General features: G+C 44.3%; 1 protein-coding gene across 2 annotated transcripts in view; it reads right to left on the reverse strand.

The window, feature by feature from the left end:
- Window positions 1-507: 507 nt before the first annotated feature.
- Window positions 508-16,830, reverse strand: part of fam167a (family with sequence similarity 167 member A) — a 41,094-nt gene continuing 24,771 nt past the window's right edge. For both annotated transcript variants that reach the window (XM_008121356.3, XM_003227936.4), the window contains exon 3: window positions 508-4,990. In XM_008121356.3, coding sequence (XP_008119563.2) covers window positions 4,727-4,990 — 264 coding nt within the window. In that variant the 3' untranslated portion in view covers window positions 508-4,726. The remainder of the gene's footprint in view (window positions 4,991-16,830) is intronic.

The following is a 16,830-nucleotide window of genomic DNA, read 5'->3' on the forward strand; positions in this document are numbered from 1 at the left end:
GGTATACAGTAGAGTCTCGCTTATCCAACATTCTGGATTATCCAACGCATTTTTGTAGTCAATGTTTTCAATACATCATGATATTTTGGTGCTAAATTCATAAATACAGTAATTACTACATAGCATTACTACGTATTGAACTACTTTTTCTGTCAAATTTGTTGTATAACATGATGTTTGGTGCTTAATTTGTAAAATCATAACCTAATTTGATGTGTAATAGGCTTTTCCTTAATTCCTCCTTATTATCCAACATATTCGCTTATCAAACGGTCTGCCGGCCCGTTTATGTTGGATAAGTGAGACTCTACTGTATATCTATATACTATCTATTTCACAAGGTTTTACGATTTCCATGAATACCCAAGTCTATGTCTTTATGTATTTGCATCATGTTGTCTTTAAACACAGCATATGGTTATTCTTGTTGCAACATTCTCCAGTTCATGATCTTACATTGTTTATATAACAAGAATGATGACATTTCAAACAGTTTCTTTTAAAAAAAAATGTTTATTGAATTTTCCATTTCCGTTATCACCTTTTCATCCACGGATACAAAAACAAACTCACACAGAGCAAGAGACAAGATGGAAAGACAAAAACGTCTGTAGTAATAATAAAAAATAATATTTTTAAAAACCCCACATCCCACAAATATGTCAACAGATACCAAGCATTCTCTGCGTACAAATGTATCACTTGTACAAACAATAGACCTATTTGCCTTGATTTCTTTCTTCAAAGAGTTTCCAAATGCACAAACGGTATTAGCCGTACCAACATTTCTGCAAAGCAAATGATGCCAGAGTAATACGCTACATGTGATGCAAAAGATAAGGAGAATCATTGCAATGGGAACTTGGGGGCTAGATTCAAATATTATCTTCGAGGTGGTACCATCTTGCAGGCACCTAAAAGTCAGGAGCAGGCATTGCTAACACGGCCACAGTCAAAAAGATCTAATTTGTGAGGAGGTTGTAAAAGGAAGTATTGTGTATAGAGGCCTGGACTTCTTCCATCATAATGCAGATGATTTAGAACAGTCATTCTCAAACTTTGGTTGTCGAGAACTTTTTGATTTCAACTCCCCAACTTGGCTAATGGCTATTTTGGGAGCCGAAGTCCAAAACATGGAAATAGTAATGGCTGAGAAGCAATGCGAAGGGCAAGGCCCCATCCCCTCCTTTCTTATCCTCTTGTTGAACAGAGGAAATTATGAGGGTTGAATGAAAAGTAATGCCTCCACTTTCGTTACTTGGGTTTGCATGGGAATATTTTAATAAATCAAACACAGAAATAATCCTTAGAATGTGCTCTTTTAACTACCACTATTCACTTTCCCACATCATCACCAGACAATTGGATACATTTCTGCCAACGATGAACATGTTTTCTGAAGCCGTCACGGAAGAAGTTGACACTCTGTTTCCGCAACCAGCGTCTCACAGTACCTATTGTGCACAGATCTTCCGACAGCCAAGCAAAGCAATAATGTGACCCACACGTTCTTGTGAAATGCTGATTATGCTTGAAGTTTCCCTCTGATACGACGAGCGACCTGAATCAATCTGTCAACCTTTTGCTTGTGAAACTCAGTGGTTGCTGTCACAGGACGTCCAACTCTTCAGTTTTCACACGTCATATATTCCCACCTCAACATCTTTAAACTTACTCACCCAACGATGCACAGTACTCACATGAACACAATCCCCATCAACAGCTTGCATTCCCTGATTAATCTCCTTTGGGGTGACACCTTCTGCTGTCAAGAATTCAATAACTGCACGTTGCTTAAGTTGCATTGACCAACCGACTGCGCAGGGTTTCATACTTCGCCCTTTAACAACACAACTATTCAATGCTAAGGCTTCCCACCAAATGGAACTGTAGAGGAGAGTCTCCTGAACAAGCCAGGACCTGTCGCAGACCAGTACTGCCATCTGTTGAGGAGTTACGAAGGTGGAGGCATTACTTTTCATTCAACCCTCGTATGTCAGTTCTGAATTCTGTTTGCTGCAATTGAAGTAAGCTGAGACTCAAGGCAGAAGTTCAAGAGAAAAGCAGTTGGAATAGTGGGATGATAGTGGGTTAATCAGGACTTTTGTGCCAAACTGGGCAGTTGAAGGGTTTGGAAAGGTTTCATTTTGCTTGGTTCCTATCTAATATATCTAACAGAAAACTTAGGATGGATTCTCTAGACTTGGACCATGGAACCTTCCACACTACACATGTATACTACTTTGATTCCACTTCAGCTGTCATAGCTACATCCTATGAATCTAAGAGCTTGTTTCGTAAGGCACTAAAATTATCTGATTTAGATTTCCAGTGCCTTCAAGTCATGTCCAACCTATGGCAATCCTAAGGAGACACCATCATGAGGTTTTCTGGGGTCGAGAGTATGTGAACTGCGCAAAGGTCTTCAATTGTTCAGTGTGGAAAGAGCCCATGAACACTGTTACAAACCTGGCTTGGATCGAGGAACGTTTCTACCATAAACATAATCAAGGCAGCGACTAAGAATTACTTGAGGATGCCAATCTGTGTGTGGGGTGAATTGCAATGGGGAGATATAGGTCGTGATCTTTATCAAGGGTGGCAACTTTGGTAGAGCTTTCAGACTACACAACTATAGAGCGTCTTTACCTTTTTACCTGCCAAACCTTGCTATGTTGATTGAGCAACTTCATAGTATAATTATGATGGGGAAAGTTATTTACCAAGAACAGACAAGTTCAGAGAGTTTGCAGCAGGTTGCTTTTGCCTAAATTGACTGGGAGGGTTGAGATTTTACCCATTTCTCCTCTCCTCTCTACTACCTGAATGCACATTACTTTTGTAACAACTGAAATAAGCTCAGGATAAAAGTAGGAGTGGGAAGAGAAACTGGGACATTTTAAAAGCCGCTAAAAAGTGTAACCACAGAAGATTAACTGGGTCTGTCCCTGTCAGTTAGGCACAGTTGGAGGTTATCTGGGTCATAGATCTAAAACTCAATTGTATCCTTTAGCTAACACCTGAAGACACCTGCTTCATCCTGTACAATACAATTGGCTAAGTTTTAACACTCTGCACCAACTCTGGGCAACTGTAGAGGCGTATGTGACCACGTTACACTTTTAGGTGATAATTGAGCATTCCACAGATGCAAAAAATGAAGGTTTGGTTGGCCTCAAATGCTCCCCCTCCGGTAATTTTCCCACATTTATGACTGTCTCTGAATCATTTTAGGTCTAATTCTCAAGAGGAATTCTCAGAAGTTTAATTCCTATTGGAAAAGAGGAGTTTTCATGGCCACCAACAGATCAGTGAAGGGAACTTGGTGAAATTCTGTACCCGATGTGAGTGATATTGGCGTACTAGGGGGAAAATGAAAATATTGTACTGGGTTTGCGCTTTCTCCACCCTGGATGTACATCCTGAATGGTTCCTACTTTCTATTGGATCTCAATGGAGCAGATTGATCATCCTCTGCCTGTTTCCTTGCCATGGCACTGTTTCTTCTTGTCCCGCCCTCCATTGTGATTCATTCTTCAAGCCCAAATTCCAACCACAGGACATTTTTCTGACCGCAAATCATGGAATTATAGAATTGGAAGAGACTCCCAAAGGCCATCCAGTCCAACCCCATTCTGCCATGGAGGCTCACACAAAACAAGCATCCCCAAAAGATGGCCATCCAGGCTGTGTTTAATAACCACCATTCTCCCAGTCACTGTCTTCCACCATCAAACAGCTCTTACCATTATGAAGTTCTTCCTAATGTTTAGGTGGAATTTCCTCTTCAGCTCCAAATATGACTCTGGAGCAGCAGAAAACAAGCTTGGCCCTCTTCAACATGGCATCCTTTCAAATATTTAACCATTATTATCATGCCCCTTCGTATGTTTCTCTTCTATAGACTAAATATAGCCCATTCCCTAAGCTGCTACTCCAAGCGATTCATGATTTGCAGAACCCTTATCTGGACATGTTCTAGATTGTCCACCTCTTTCTTGAACTGTGGTTCCCAGAACTGGACATACTATTCCAGGTGAGGTGTCACCAAAGCAGAATAGAGTGGGACTATTACTTCACTGAATCTAGACACTATCTTCCTATTGATGTAGCCTAGAATCACATTGGTTTTTTCAGCTGCCACATCACATTGTTCATTCATGTTCAGCTTGTGATCTACTAAGACTTCTAGATCCCTTTGACATGGACTGTTTTCAAGCCAGGTATCATCCATCATACACCTTAACTTCCTAGGTTGAATCAATCCATTTGTTGTGTGGTCTCCCTCTATTTTTCTACCATATCAAGCTGTATTATCATTTCTAGTGAGTCATGTTTTCACACCGTTGACTCATGCTCAACTTGTGGTCTGTTGAGACTCCAAGCTCCCTAAGAGACAGATTCCTATCAAGTCAGCTGTTAACCATCCTAAGTATGCCTAAGTATATCTTACATTTCTTGTTGTTATCTCCTTGTTAAGGTGGATGGTGGCATTCAGTTCACTCATGGTGTTCTTTTTAGTACCCACCATGTCAAAATAGGACATGATCTTGACTACCACTGCAGTGCAGCAATACTATATGCTTAGTCCCTCTGTTTCTTGCTTCTCCTCCTCCCCTATGTATCTCTCCCTAAAAAAGAAAAGGAAAGCAGAGACATCTCCTTTTCTGCTTCTGGAGAACTTTGGCCACCATACCTACTGCCTGTGTCCACTCCCCACTTCCTCCTAACAGAGTGAGAACCGGCGAGAGTTGATGTTCATTTTGGTCACCCCAATGAGCTTGAGTGGGGCAGACAAGCTGAAGGAGGACGTGAGGGGGAAGTCGCAGAGAAGGTCGGAGAGCTCGTCCCTCTCTTCCATCTCGTACGTGGCGTCGTTGAGCATGCGCCGGTGGAGGTGGCAGGTCTGCTCGATCTTCAGCTTGTTGATGTCGCTCCGCAAGCGCATCAGCTGCCGGGCCAGTTGCTGGTCCTGGAGACGCATTTCCATCTGGAACACAAGAAAGGAATCACGTGATGATGGAATGGCATCACAGTTATGTGTGGGTGTATGAATACATTGTACATTCATTACATTTAAATTGTTTTCTCAATTTGGCACTTGTTATATTCCTTGTTTGAGAGTATATTGGGAGAAGGTTTTGTATGTACCTGAAATGAAATCCAATCTGCTGAGTGTTGCCACCTTAACAGATCACCAGTATAATGTAAGTTTTAGAGGAATCTATTGTTATGTCCATGACAGAGAAGGAAAGCTAGTAGGAAAAGGAGTGAAACGGAACAAGATGTATGAGATGTTTGACAAAGTAAATAGCGTTGATCATGAAAACGTAGTACCACCGAGTCAGAATATGTGGCTTTATGTGAAGTCATAAATGAGATCCAATGGCTGCAACAGCTAATGTCATACGTAGGAGAGCAATGTAAAACTCCTATTGTAATCAAAGAGGATTCACAAGCTTGTATCGCCATGACAGAAACTGAAAATCTAAAAAACAGAACCAAGTATATAGGGGTTAGATATCATATAGTAAAGCAAATGATTGATGACAATATGGTGAAGTGTGATGACTCATGGGCCTTGTAGTCCTGCTCATGACATTGTAATGCCTGATGAAGAAGAAAACTTGGGTTTTTTACCTTCCCAGTCAGAACTGGAATCTTCTCAGCCAGATCTTTCCCAGGCAGATCTGGGAACCTTGCACCTGCAAGAAAGTTGTGTCCCAGAAGTATGTCAAACAAACCCTGAGCCTACATCTCCCGTGTTCTCTCGCCATGAGTTTTGTAAACAACAGAGGGGTTTGGAAGCAGCTTCGCGCAGGAGTGCTAGAATAGCAGCTAAGAATGTAGCCAATTAAGCCTGCTTTTCGTGAGAATCTTTAAGGAGTCAAACATCTGGTCTCAGAGTTTAGCTTTCGTTTCTGGTTCCCAGAGAACTGCTTCGGCGGGAAAGTTAGACTCTATATAGGTGTTTTACCCGCGAAGTAACTTCGCGGAGTCAATTCGTCAGCCTCCGGAGCGAGTTGTGTCTGGACAGCGTGCTCCGTTTCAAGCCTCGTTCCTGCTCAAGCCTTGTCCTTGTTTCCAGCCTTCGCTCCTGTTTCCCAGCCTTTGTTTACCTACGGACCTTGCCTTGTTTCCCAGGACTAAACCTTGCCTAGTTTCACGGATTTTACCAAGTTATTCCACGGACCTTGTTCTTGTTCCTCGTTACCTTGTTCCACGATTCAAGCCTTGTTTCAAGTATCAAGTTATTTCCTAGCCTTGCTCAAGTTTATGGACTAAAGGACCTTGTCATCTCCCCTCACTTTGCCTGGCAAAGTGAGTGTTTCGGTTATTGGATTACAACTTTGGACCTTAATATTTCATATTGGACATTGCTTTTTTGGACTAATTTTGACCTTTCCTGAAAGGTCTGCTTCTGGACTAACTTTTACATCTGCTTTTATTAACTTTATATATTTTCTTAATAAAGATATTAGATAGAATCTGGCCTCTGCGTATGGTTATTGGTGCTCTGTTGCCTGGGTCGTGACAGTTTGACTCCGCCACCCTAAGCACCAATTAACCTCGGCCAGTATGTCTACCGGAGCCGGACTTGGACCGGGCGGCCTGCCGATTACCTACACCATCGACAAGGATGAGGTGGACCGAATCCGTGATAAGCTCAATGCACAGGATGGGGAAATAAAGGGTTTGAAGGAACGCGGAATCCGTCTTCCGGCCATGGCATTGCCAACCAAGTTTACTGGAGAAGCTTCTAAGGTTCATGTTTTCCGTCGCCAATGTCAAGCTTATCTAGAGGCCCGTGCTGCCGAGTTTCCCCAAGAAGACATCAAGGTGGCGTGGGTTTACAGTCTTCTAGACGGGCCAGCGGCCAACTGGGCGACGGCACTGTTCGACCAAGCCTCTCCACACCTAAGATCAGCGCAACGCTTCTTGGACCACCTTAAAGAGACTTGGGGAATCGAGGACAATTTGGAGGCAGCCGGTCACAAACTCCACCGCCTCTTCCAAGGAGACAGACCCATGTCTCAGTACATAGCCGAGTTCCGAGTGCTGGCCCACAACACCGGCTGGAACGATGTTGCCCTCAGAGGACAATTTCGGGAGGGTCTCAACATTGAAATGCTGGAGGAAATCTCCAAGGTGGATCCTCCCCAAACGCTTGAGGCACTCATCGATCAATGTTTACGGGCTGAAGTCATGATTGCCAACAGGAAACAGTGGGTACGAGGCCAGAGCGGTAGAGCTGGGGCAAAACCCCCCGCTCCCGCCAGCGTTCAGCCGCGCCCAGTGTGGAGACCCCCACCACCATCCCCATACCCCAGAGGGGGCGAGGAGGTGCCGATGCAGTTGGGCAATGTGCGTCCCAGATTAGATGCCGCCGAGAAGGCCCGCCGCCAACGCCTAAATCTCTGTTGGTATTGCGGAAATGGGGGCCACTTCGCCAGAGAGTGCCCAGCCAAAGGGAAGCCCGCCGCCCGTCTTGCGGCGGCGTCCTCCACGGAGACGAAGGTGTCTGAGGCGGCTGGCACACAGCCGGCGGGGGAAGCCAACGACCGGGCGTAGAGAGGCTCGCCAACCCGGTCAAGAAACCCATTCAAGAGCCGCCAACCGGGGTCCTGTTCCTTCTAGTGGTCACCTTATGGTCAGTAAAAAGGGGACCCGTCATGATCCACGCCATGATAGACTCAGAAGCTACCAACAATTTCATTGATAGAGAGTATGCCGACTCTCTGGGATTACAATATCATGACTTCAAGAATGCCCGTGTGGTGCAAGCCATCGATGGCCGCCCTCTCAAGACGGGCCCCGTAAGCCAGTGGTCGGAACCCACCAGGATGTGGATAAGGGAACATATGGAAGAAATTTCCTTCTTTGTTACCGAGGTTCCCCATTTCCCTGTGATTTTGGGGATTCCATGGCTGACACTTCACGACCCAAGCATCTCCTGGACCAACAGAGAACTGCAGTTTGCTTCAAAGTACTGCCAAAACCATTGCCTCGTAGCCAAGGTCTGCCATGCCACAGACACCGAGCCCATTATCACCTTGCCAAAGAAGTACTCCGAGTATTGGGATGTATTCAATGAAAAAGAAGCCGAAAAATTACCCCCACATAGACCTTATGACTGTGCCATTGACCTGGTGGAGGGGGCCCCAATCCCGCGAGGGCATCTATACTCCCTGACTGAACCAGAGCAAGAAGCTCTCAGGGAATTCATAGAGTCAAACCTTCGTAAGGGATTCATTAGACCCTCTCAATCCCCAGCCGCCTCCCCAGTGATGTTTGTGAAGAAGAAGTCAGGGGAACTACGCTTGGTGGTGGACTATAGAGCATTGAATAATATCACCAAGCGGAACAGCTATCCCCTGCCCTTAATCTCGGATCTACTAGACCGACTTCGAGGAGCCAAGGTTTACACCAAGCTGGATCTTCGGGGGGCTTACAACTTAGTTCGCATCAGAGAAGGGGACGAGTGGAAGACCGCCTTCCAGACTAAATTCGGATTATTCGAGTCCCGAGTTATGAATTATGGATTATGCGGAGCTCCCGCAACGTTCCAGCATTTTGTCAATGACATTTTTCAGGACTATCTAGATAGGTTCTTGATAATCTACCTGGACGATTTTTTGGTGTTTTCTAGATCACAATCAGAACATGAGAACCACGTCAAAATGGTGTTACAACGATTGCGGGATCATGGACTTTATGCCAAGCTGGAAAAATGCGCTTTTGATCTACAAGAGGTAGATTTCCTTGGATACCGTATCTCGCCTCTAGGGCTCTCCATGGATCCAGCCAAGGTTTCAGCAGTATTGGAATGGCGGGCGCCAACTAACAAGAAGGAGGTGCAGCGATTCTTGGGGTTCGCGAACTATTACCGCAAGTTCATTCCAGATTTTGCCCGCTGGTCTGACCCAATCACTAGCTGCATCCGTGGAAAACAGCCCTTCCGCTGGACTGATCAAGCAGAGAAAGGGTTCCAGAAACTAAAGAAATTATTCACGTCCCAGCCAATCCTTCAGCATCCAGATCCTGAAACCCTTTTTGTGGTGCAAGCGGACGCCTCTGATGTGGCAATTGGGGCTGTGCTCCTACAACCGGTGGGAGACCACCTTCATCCTTGTGCCTATTATTCTCGTCAACTAACCGCACCAGAGAGGAACTATACCATTTGGGAAAAGGAACTATTAGCCATAAAGGCAGCTTTTGAAACTTGGAGACATTGGCTAGAAGGGGCCAAAATTCCCATTGAAGTCCACACTGATCATCGGAATCTAGAACATCTAAGAACTGCCCGCAAGCTAAATCAGAGGCAGCAACGTTGGGCTTTATTCTTTGAACGTTTCAACTTCCAGATTCATTATGTGACCCCAGCCCAAACCAAGCAAGCAGACGCCCTGTCACGTAAACCGGAATACGCTGCAGGACGTAAGGAGACCCTTGAATCCCAACTATTACAACCCGAGAACTTTGCCACGCTCACAGTGGGGAACACCAAATCCACTCCCATTGGTTCAACTTCCTCTACTCCAGGACCCATCTGTGCTCAAGAAATCAGGGCTAGTCAGCAAGCAGATGCCTGGGCGCAGGACCAACTTCGTCAAGGTCTGCATTTTCCCTTTTCGCTTAAAGATGGACTGCTTTGCTATAGAAATCATGTTTATATCCCACCCGGACCGGGCAGGGAAAAAGCACTTCGTCTGTGTCATGACTGCAAACCAGCAGGGCATTTCGGACTATTTAAAACCATGCATCTGATCCTAAGAGATTTCTGGTGGCCCAAGATCCGCAAAGATGTGGAAAAATATGTCAACACCTGCCCAGTATGCCAGTGCTCCAAGATAAGAAGGGAGAAGCCCTCAGGGCTTCTACACCCCCTTCCTACCCCATCTCGCCCATGGGAAATAATTTCTGCGGATTTCATCACTGACCTACCACCTTCCTGTGGATTCACCACGATCCTAGTGGTGGTGGACCTTTTCACCAAGTTAGCCCATTTCATTCCCTGTGAAGGCCTCCCCACGGCCAAAGAGACTGCAGATCTATTCCTTCAACATGTTTTCAGACTACATGGATTGCCCAAGAGTTTGGTCACAGACCGTGGATCTCAATTCACCTCTCGTTTCTGGAAGGCACTACAAAAACTATTGGGCATAGACTCTCGTTTATCTTCAGCTCATCATCCCCAAACAGATGGGCAAACGGAGCGCACCAATGCCACTTTGGAACAGTATCTTCGCTGTTATGTAAACTACCAACAGGACAATTGGGCTTCTCTGTTACCACTGTCAGAGTTTGCCTACAACAATGGAGTTCAAGCTTCTACAAAAGAAACGCCGTTCTTTGCAAACTACGGCTTCCATCCACGTTTCTTTTCCCCTGTCATTGAAACTTCAGAAGTTCCCGCAGCAGAGGATTGGCTGCAGGAACTCACAGCGGTGCAACAACTTTTGCTCCAACAACTAGACCAAGCCAAGGAGGACTATAAACGTCACGCGGACAAACATCGCCAACCGGGCCCCGAAATCAAGGTAGGAGATCGGGTTTTTCTGTCCACTCGCTTTTTGCCCTCCCATCGCCCTTGCCGGAAGTTGGATGCCCGTTTCATTGGCCCCTATCCAGTGGTAGCGCAATTAAACCCCGTGACTTTCAAACTCCAACTTCCGCGTTCAATGCGCATTCACCCAGTGTTTCACTGCTCCCTGCTCCTTCCGGCGGATGGTGTGCGTCCTGATACAGACCAACCGGCCCCCCCTCCTGTTTTGATGAATGGGGAGGAGGAGTTCGAGGTTGAGGACATTTTGGATTCTCGCTTTCACCGCCGCCGCCTACAATATCTCATTGACTGGGTGGGTTTTGGCCCCGAGGAACGCTCTTGGGAAGACGCCTCCACAGTCCATGCTCCTGATCTAACCCGTCGCTTTCATCAAACCTATCCCGCCAAGCCGCGACCTCGCGCCTCGGGGAGAGAGTCCCAGTTTGGGAGGGGCCTTGAGGAGGGGGATAGTGTGATGACTCATGGGCCTTGTAGTCCTGCTCATGACATTGTAATGCCTGATGAAGAAGAAAACTTGGGTTTTTTACCTTCCCAGTCAGAACTGGAATCTTCTCAGCCAGATCTTTCCCAGGCAGATCTGGGAACCTTGCACCTGCAAGAAAGTTGTGTCCCAGAAGTATGTCAAACAAACCCTGAGCCTACATCTCCCGTGTTCTCTCGCCATGAGTTTTGTAAACAACAGAGGGGTTTGGAAGCAGCTTCGCGCAGGAGTGCTAGAATAGCAGCTAAGAATGTAGCCAATTAAGCCTGCTTTTCGTGAGAATCTTTAAGGAGTCAAACATCTGGTCTCAGAGTTTAGCTTTCGTTTCTGGTTCCCAGAGAACTGCTTCGGCGGGAAAGTTAGACTCTATATAGGTGTTTTACCCGCGAAGTAACTTCGCGGAGTCAATTCGTCAGCCTCCGGAGCGAGTTGTGTCTGGACAGCGCGCTCCGTTTCAAGCCTCGTTCCTGCTCAAGCCTTGTCCTTGTTTCCAGCCTTCGCTCCTGTTTCCCAGCCTTTGTTTACCTACGGACCTTGCCTTGTTTCCCAGGACTAAACCTTGCCTAGTTTCACGGATTTTACCAAGTTATTCCACGGACCTTGTTCTTGTTCCTCGTTACCTTGTTCCACGATTCAAGCCTTGTTTCAAGTATCAAGTTATTTCCTAGCCTTGCTCAAGTTTATGGACTAAAGGACCTTGTCATCTCCCCTCACTTTGCCTGGCAAAGTGAGTGTTTCGGTTATTGGATTACAACTTTGGACCTTAATATTTCATATTGGACATTGCTTTTTTGGACTAATTTTGACCTTTCCTGAAAGGTCTGCTTCTGGACTAACTTTTACATCTGCTTTTATTAACTTTATATATTTTCTTAATAAAGATATTAGATAGAATCTGGCCTCTGCGTATGGTTATTGGTGCTCTGTTGCCTGGGTCGTGACATGAAGTTACAATATTGTCCTACCGAGTCCAATATGGCAGATATTCTGACAAAGCCTTTGCCAATCCACAAACATGTAGAATTAAGAAAACAATTGAATGTAATGAATGTACAATAAGTTGATTCATATGTGCTTAGGTGATGTATATATTTAAGAAGACAAATTACATTTAAAGAGGGGGAATTGTTAATGTGGGATTTGTGTATAGATAGTGTTTAAATGCAATTTGTTTCTTGGTTTGTATTGCATACTGATTGCATCATCCAGAGTGTACTATAGTTTGTAAAGAGTTAATTACTGAGAAGCTGTGATGACCTTGATGTGTGGCTGGAACTGGGGAGTGTCCAGACACAAGTGTGTGTATACATTACTGATTGCATCAGTTCATATCTGTTCTGTTCTGTTCTGCTGTCTGCTGAGAAGTCAAGTCCTGTGTCTATTGTCTGCAAGCCTGTTTGTCTTGTACAGTAAAACTTTGTATATAGTTTTACTAAAGTCTCTGGATGTCACTTCATTCTGCACTCCACTAATTGCAACCAACTACTGCTGCGCTGCTATTACTCTGACAGACTTGTGGTTCTACATTATAGTCCTTCCCAGATAGAAAAAAAATGAATATCATTTATAATTATGGAACGAGCTGTGGCACAGCTGTTTAGTAGTCGGGTGTAATAAATCACTACTGACCAAGAGGTCATGAGTTCGAAACCAGCCCAGGTCAGGGTAAGCTCCTGACCATTAATAGTCCAGCTTGCTCAGTGATGCGTGTACATTGAGTTACAAAATTCTCTTAATCTGAAAACTGTCGAGATGCTCAGGTCTTCTTCTTTCCGTGAAAAACACTGAGTCAGTCCATGAAATTATTTCAATATTGTTAAAATTAGACAAGAGTGCATTTCTGCAATTCAATTGGATCTGGGGATTAGCGTGGTATATTGAGTTACTTTATACTTAATAGAGGACTTGCAGGGTATTTCCCATCAGACCAATTGTAGCATCAGTGCGAGGCACGCTCTTGAGCTAGGAGTTAGCAGAAGAGCTAAATATCCTAATGTTTTCGTGAGGGAAAAATCCCTCTCCTGATTTGCTCAAACCCTTAAGTTGCACTTTAAGGATTATTAGTAATCCATTTTTAAAATCACGTATACATCAGTGTTTGTTGCTATGCAGAGAATGTCATTGTGTAAAAGAGTTCATATAACCTGTGATATATTAAAATAAATATCAATAGAAAAAAAAAGTCCAGCTTGCTGTTGACCTATGCAGCTGAAAGATAGTTGGAATTTAGGTACCGCTTATGCAGGGAGGCTAATTTAACTAATTTACAATTCCATAAAATCTCCAGCAGTGTGAAGAAAATGAGGAAGTACTCCATCAAGGACTTGGTATTACAGTGGATGATGGAGCAGCAGCTCCCCCTGTGGCCAGAATCGGGCATACCCTCATGAAGCCAGAAGCTGGAAAATGTTAAATTGCCTCTGTGTCTGTCTTTCTGTGGTTGTCTATATATCTCGTTTGTCTAATGACATTGAATGTTTGCCATGTATATGTACATTGTCATCCATCCTGAGTTCCCCCCTGGGGTGAGAAGGGTGGAATATAAATAATGTAAATAAATAAATAAATAAATAAATAAATTCTATTTATATATTTCAGCAGAGGGCTATTGGCCATCTGTCGGGCATGCTTTGATTGCCATCAAATGCTAATCAAGGTAATTAATTTCAACATCCACACCGGCCTCCAACAGACAAGAGTTCTTTCTCCCACCCTGGACCTTACACAGATACATAAACCTCCCTTGCCTAGTTTCCAACATACCTCACAAGCTCTGAGGATGCCTGCCACAGATAATAATAATAATAATTTAATTTTTCTATCCCGCCTCCATCTCCCCGAAGGGACTTGGGGTGGCTAACACAGGGCAAAAGCCCAAGAACAAGTGAGCAAAATAAAACAGATAAAACAGCATTCAAACAGGTGATGTACAATAAAACCAGACATAAACACATATGCAATACAATAACAATAAAACCAGTTTTAAAACATGAGGTAATGAGATAAAAACCACCAGTTTGGAGACTAGCATGATATGGGAGGACAATTACTGCAAAAGTGCAGTAAAATATTTTGTAGTGCCTTTGGGGCGAAAAGAACAAAGTGCAAACATTCTCAACATGTGGGCGAAACGTCAGAAGAGAAACCTTCTGGAGCATGGCCATACAGCCCGAAAGACTCACAGCAACCCATTTATATCCTGCTCCACATTTCCTCCTGAGGACCAAAGAAAGAGATACAAGCTCCCAGACTCCAGGTAAAAACCCTGTGGCTTGAGAACACTAAATGCAAAACACAAGAATATGGTCTAATGGTGAATCTACACTGGAGAATGTTGTGCAGAGGGTTACATAGGAGATCCTGGAACCAGTTTGAGGAACAGAGGGGGATCCTGGAACCAGTTTGAGGAACGAGGGTTAAATGAAAAGTAATGCCTCCACCTTCGTAACTCCTCAACAGATGGCAGTCCTGGTCTGCGGCAGGCACTGGCCTGTTCAGTAGACTCTCCTCTGCAGTTCCATTTGGAGGGAAGCCTTAGCATTGAACGGTTGTGTTGTTAAAGTGTGAAGTATGGAACCCCGCGCAGATGGTCAGTCAATGTGACTTAAGCAACGTGTAGCCATTGAATTTTTGACAGCAGAAGATATCACCACAAAGGAGAAAGGTGTCACCTTCATTCTCGTAACGTAAGAGGAGTTCCTGGCAAATTTGAAGTCTGTGCGCTTTCATTTCAGGCGTCAGCATCCTGGGTACCCATTGTGCATAGATCTTCCGATAGCCAAGCAAAGCAATCATGTGACCCACACATTCTTCTGAAATGCCCATTATGCTTGAAATTTCTCTCTCAGTGAGACAACAATCGTCCTCAAGCAGTCTGTCCACCTTTTGCTTGTGAAACTCGGTGGTTGTTTCACAGGACATCCAACTCTTTGTTTGTCACACAAGTCAAATGTTTCCACCTCAACATCTTTAAACTTACTCACCCAATGATGCACAGGACTCACATCAACACAATCCCCATAAACAGCTTGCATTCTCTGATGAATCTCCTTTGGGGTGACACCTTCTGCTTTCAAGAATTCAATGACTGCATGTTGCTTAAGTTGCATTGACTGACCGTTTGCACGGGGTTCCATACTTCGCACTTTAACAACACAACCATTCAGTGCTAAGGCTTCCCGCTGAATGGAACTGTAGAGGAGAGTCTACTGAACAAGCCAGGACCTGCCGCAGACCAGGACTGCCATGTGTTGAGGAGTTACGAAGGTGGAGGCATTACTTTTCATTCAACCCTCATACAAATCACAAAGCATTGATATGCATGAAGAGCTTTCTTTTGCATAGTTTCATGGGAGTTTTGTTGTCTGGATGCTACAACTTGATACCAGCTTTGAACTGTATTAAATGACCAGTGTAGAGGAGGACAGGGTTGCAAAAAAAAGAAGCTAAAACGACCTGAAGACACATACAGTAGAGTCTCACTTATCCAACATAAACGGGCCGGCAGAATGTTGGATAATAAGGAGGCATTAAGGAAAGCCTATTAAACATCAAATTAGGTTATGATTTTACAAATTAAGCATCAAAACATTATGTTGACAACAAATTTGGCAGAAAAAGTAGTTCAATACACAGTAATGCTATGTAGTAATTACTGTATTTATGAATTTAGCACCAAAATATCACGATATATTGAAAACATTGACTACAAAAATGCGTTGGATAATCCAGAACGTTGGATAAGCGAGTGTTGGATAAGTGAGACTCTACTGTATAACCAAAAATGATCAAGGACAACTAGGAACTATTTGCACTGCTTTTGTGAGTGCATGTCAGGAGGGGAAGAGTATAAAATGCTGCTGAAAACAGGAATCTGGATGAAAACCAACCCATGTTAAGACCATGCATGTTTCAATGGCCTTATAAAGGCTGCATTTTTTTTCTTTTTTACGAGGATCCATTCTTTTGTAGACACAGTCTAATAGCATCAAAACTTTCCCAGGAAGATAAAGCTTCGCTTGCTGCTTTCAGGATGAGAAAAGGGGGTCTCTTTTTCCTCTCCTTGTCCGGAAAATAACAAGGAAAGAAAGGCCAGAGACAAAGGTTTGCAATGCCTGACAAAAGGATTATGGGCACAATGGGAGGGAATGTGCCAGGGAGGCTGAGTCCCACTGCTGCCTTCGGGCTCAGTTTCTGATGTCCTGGACAAAGAAGCCCAGCAAAACCTCCTTTGGGATTTTGCAGAGATCCAGTGGCAAAGAGACAATAGCAGTGACGAAAACTAGCGATGACTAGCGATGCCAAGAAAGAGGCAATTGGGAGGTTCGGGAAGTCAGATGTCCCACAGTTAAAGATATTACTGATTATCCCTGTAATACTTAAGTGGTCTAAAACTGCATTATATCTAAAGTGAAGATGCAGCCTTAGTTATATGTAACTTCCCCTAAGGCAGCGGTTCTCATCCTTCCTAATGTCGCAATCCCTTGGTACAGTTTCTCATGTTGTGCTGACCCGCAACCACAAAATTATTTTCGTCGCTACTTCATAACTGTCATTTTGCTACTGTTACAAATCATAATGTAAATATCTAATGTGCAGGGTTTATTTTTATTCACTGGACCACATTAGGCACGCATATCCGATATGCCCAAATTTGAATACTGGTGGGGTTGGGGGGGGGGGGAGGGATTGATTTTTGTTGGGAATTGTGGATGATAGGTTGAAGCTCTTACGTGTGGCAGAGTCACCCAGAAGAATGATGCACCATTCAACTTTGCAGAAC

The sequence above is a fragment of the Anolis carolinensis genome, chromosome 1, assembly GCF_035594765.1.
Source record: "Anolis carolinensis isolate JA03-04 chromosome 1, rAnoCar3.1.pri, whole genome shotgun sequence".
In the NCBI taxonomy this organism is placed as follows: Eukaryota; Metazoa; Chordata; class Lepidosauria; order Squamata; family Dactyloidae; genus Anolis; species Anolis carolinensis.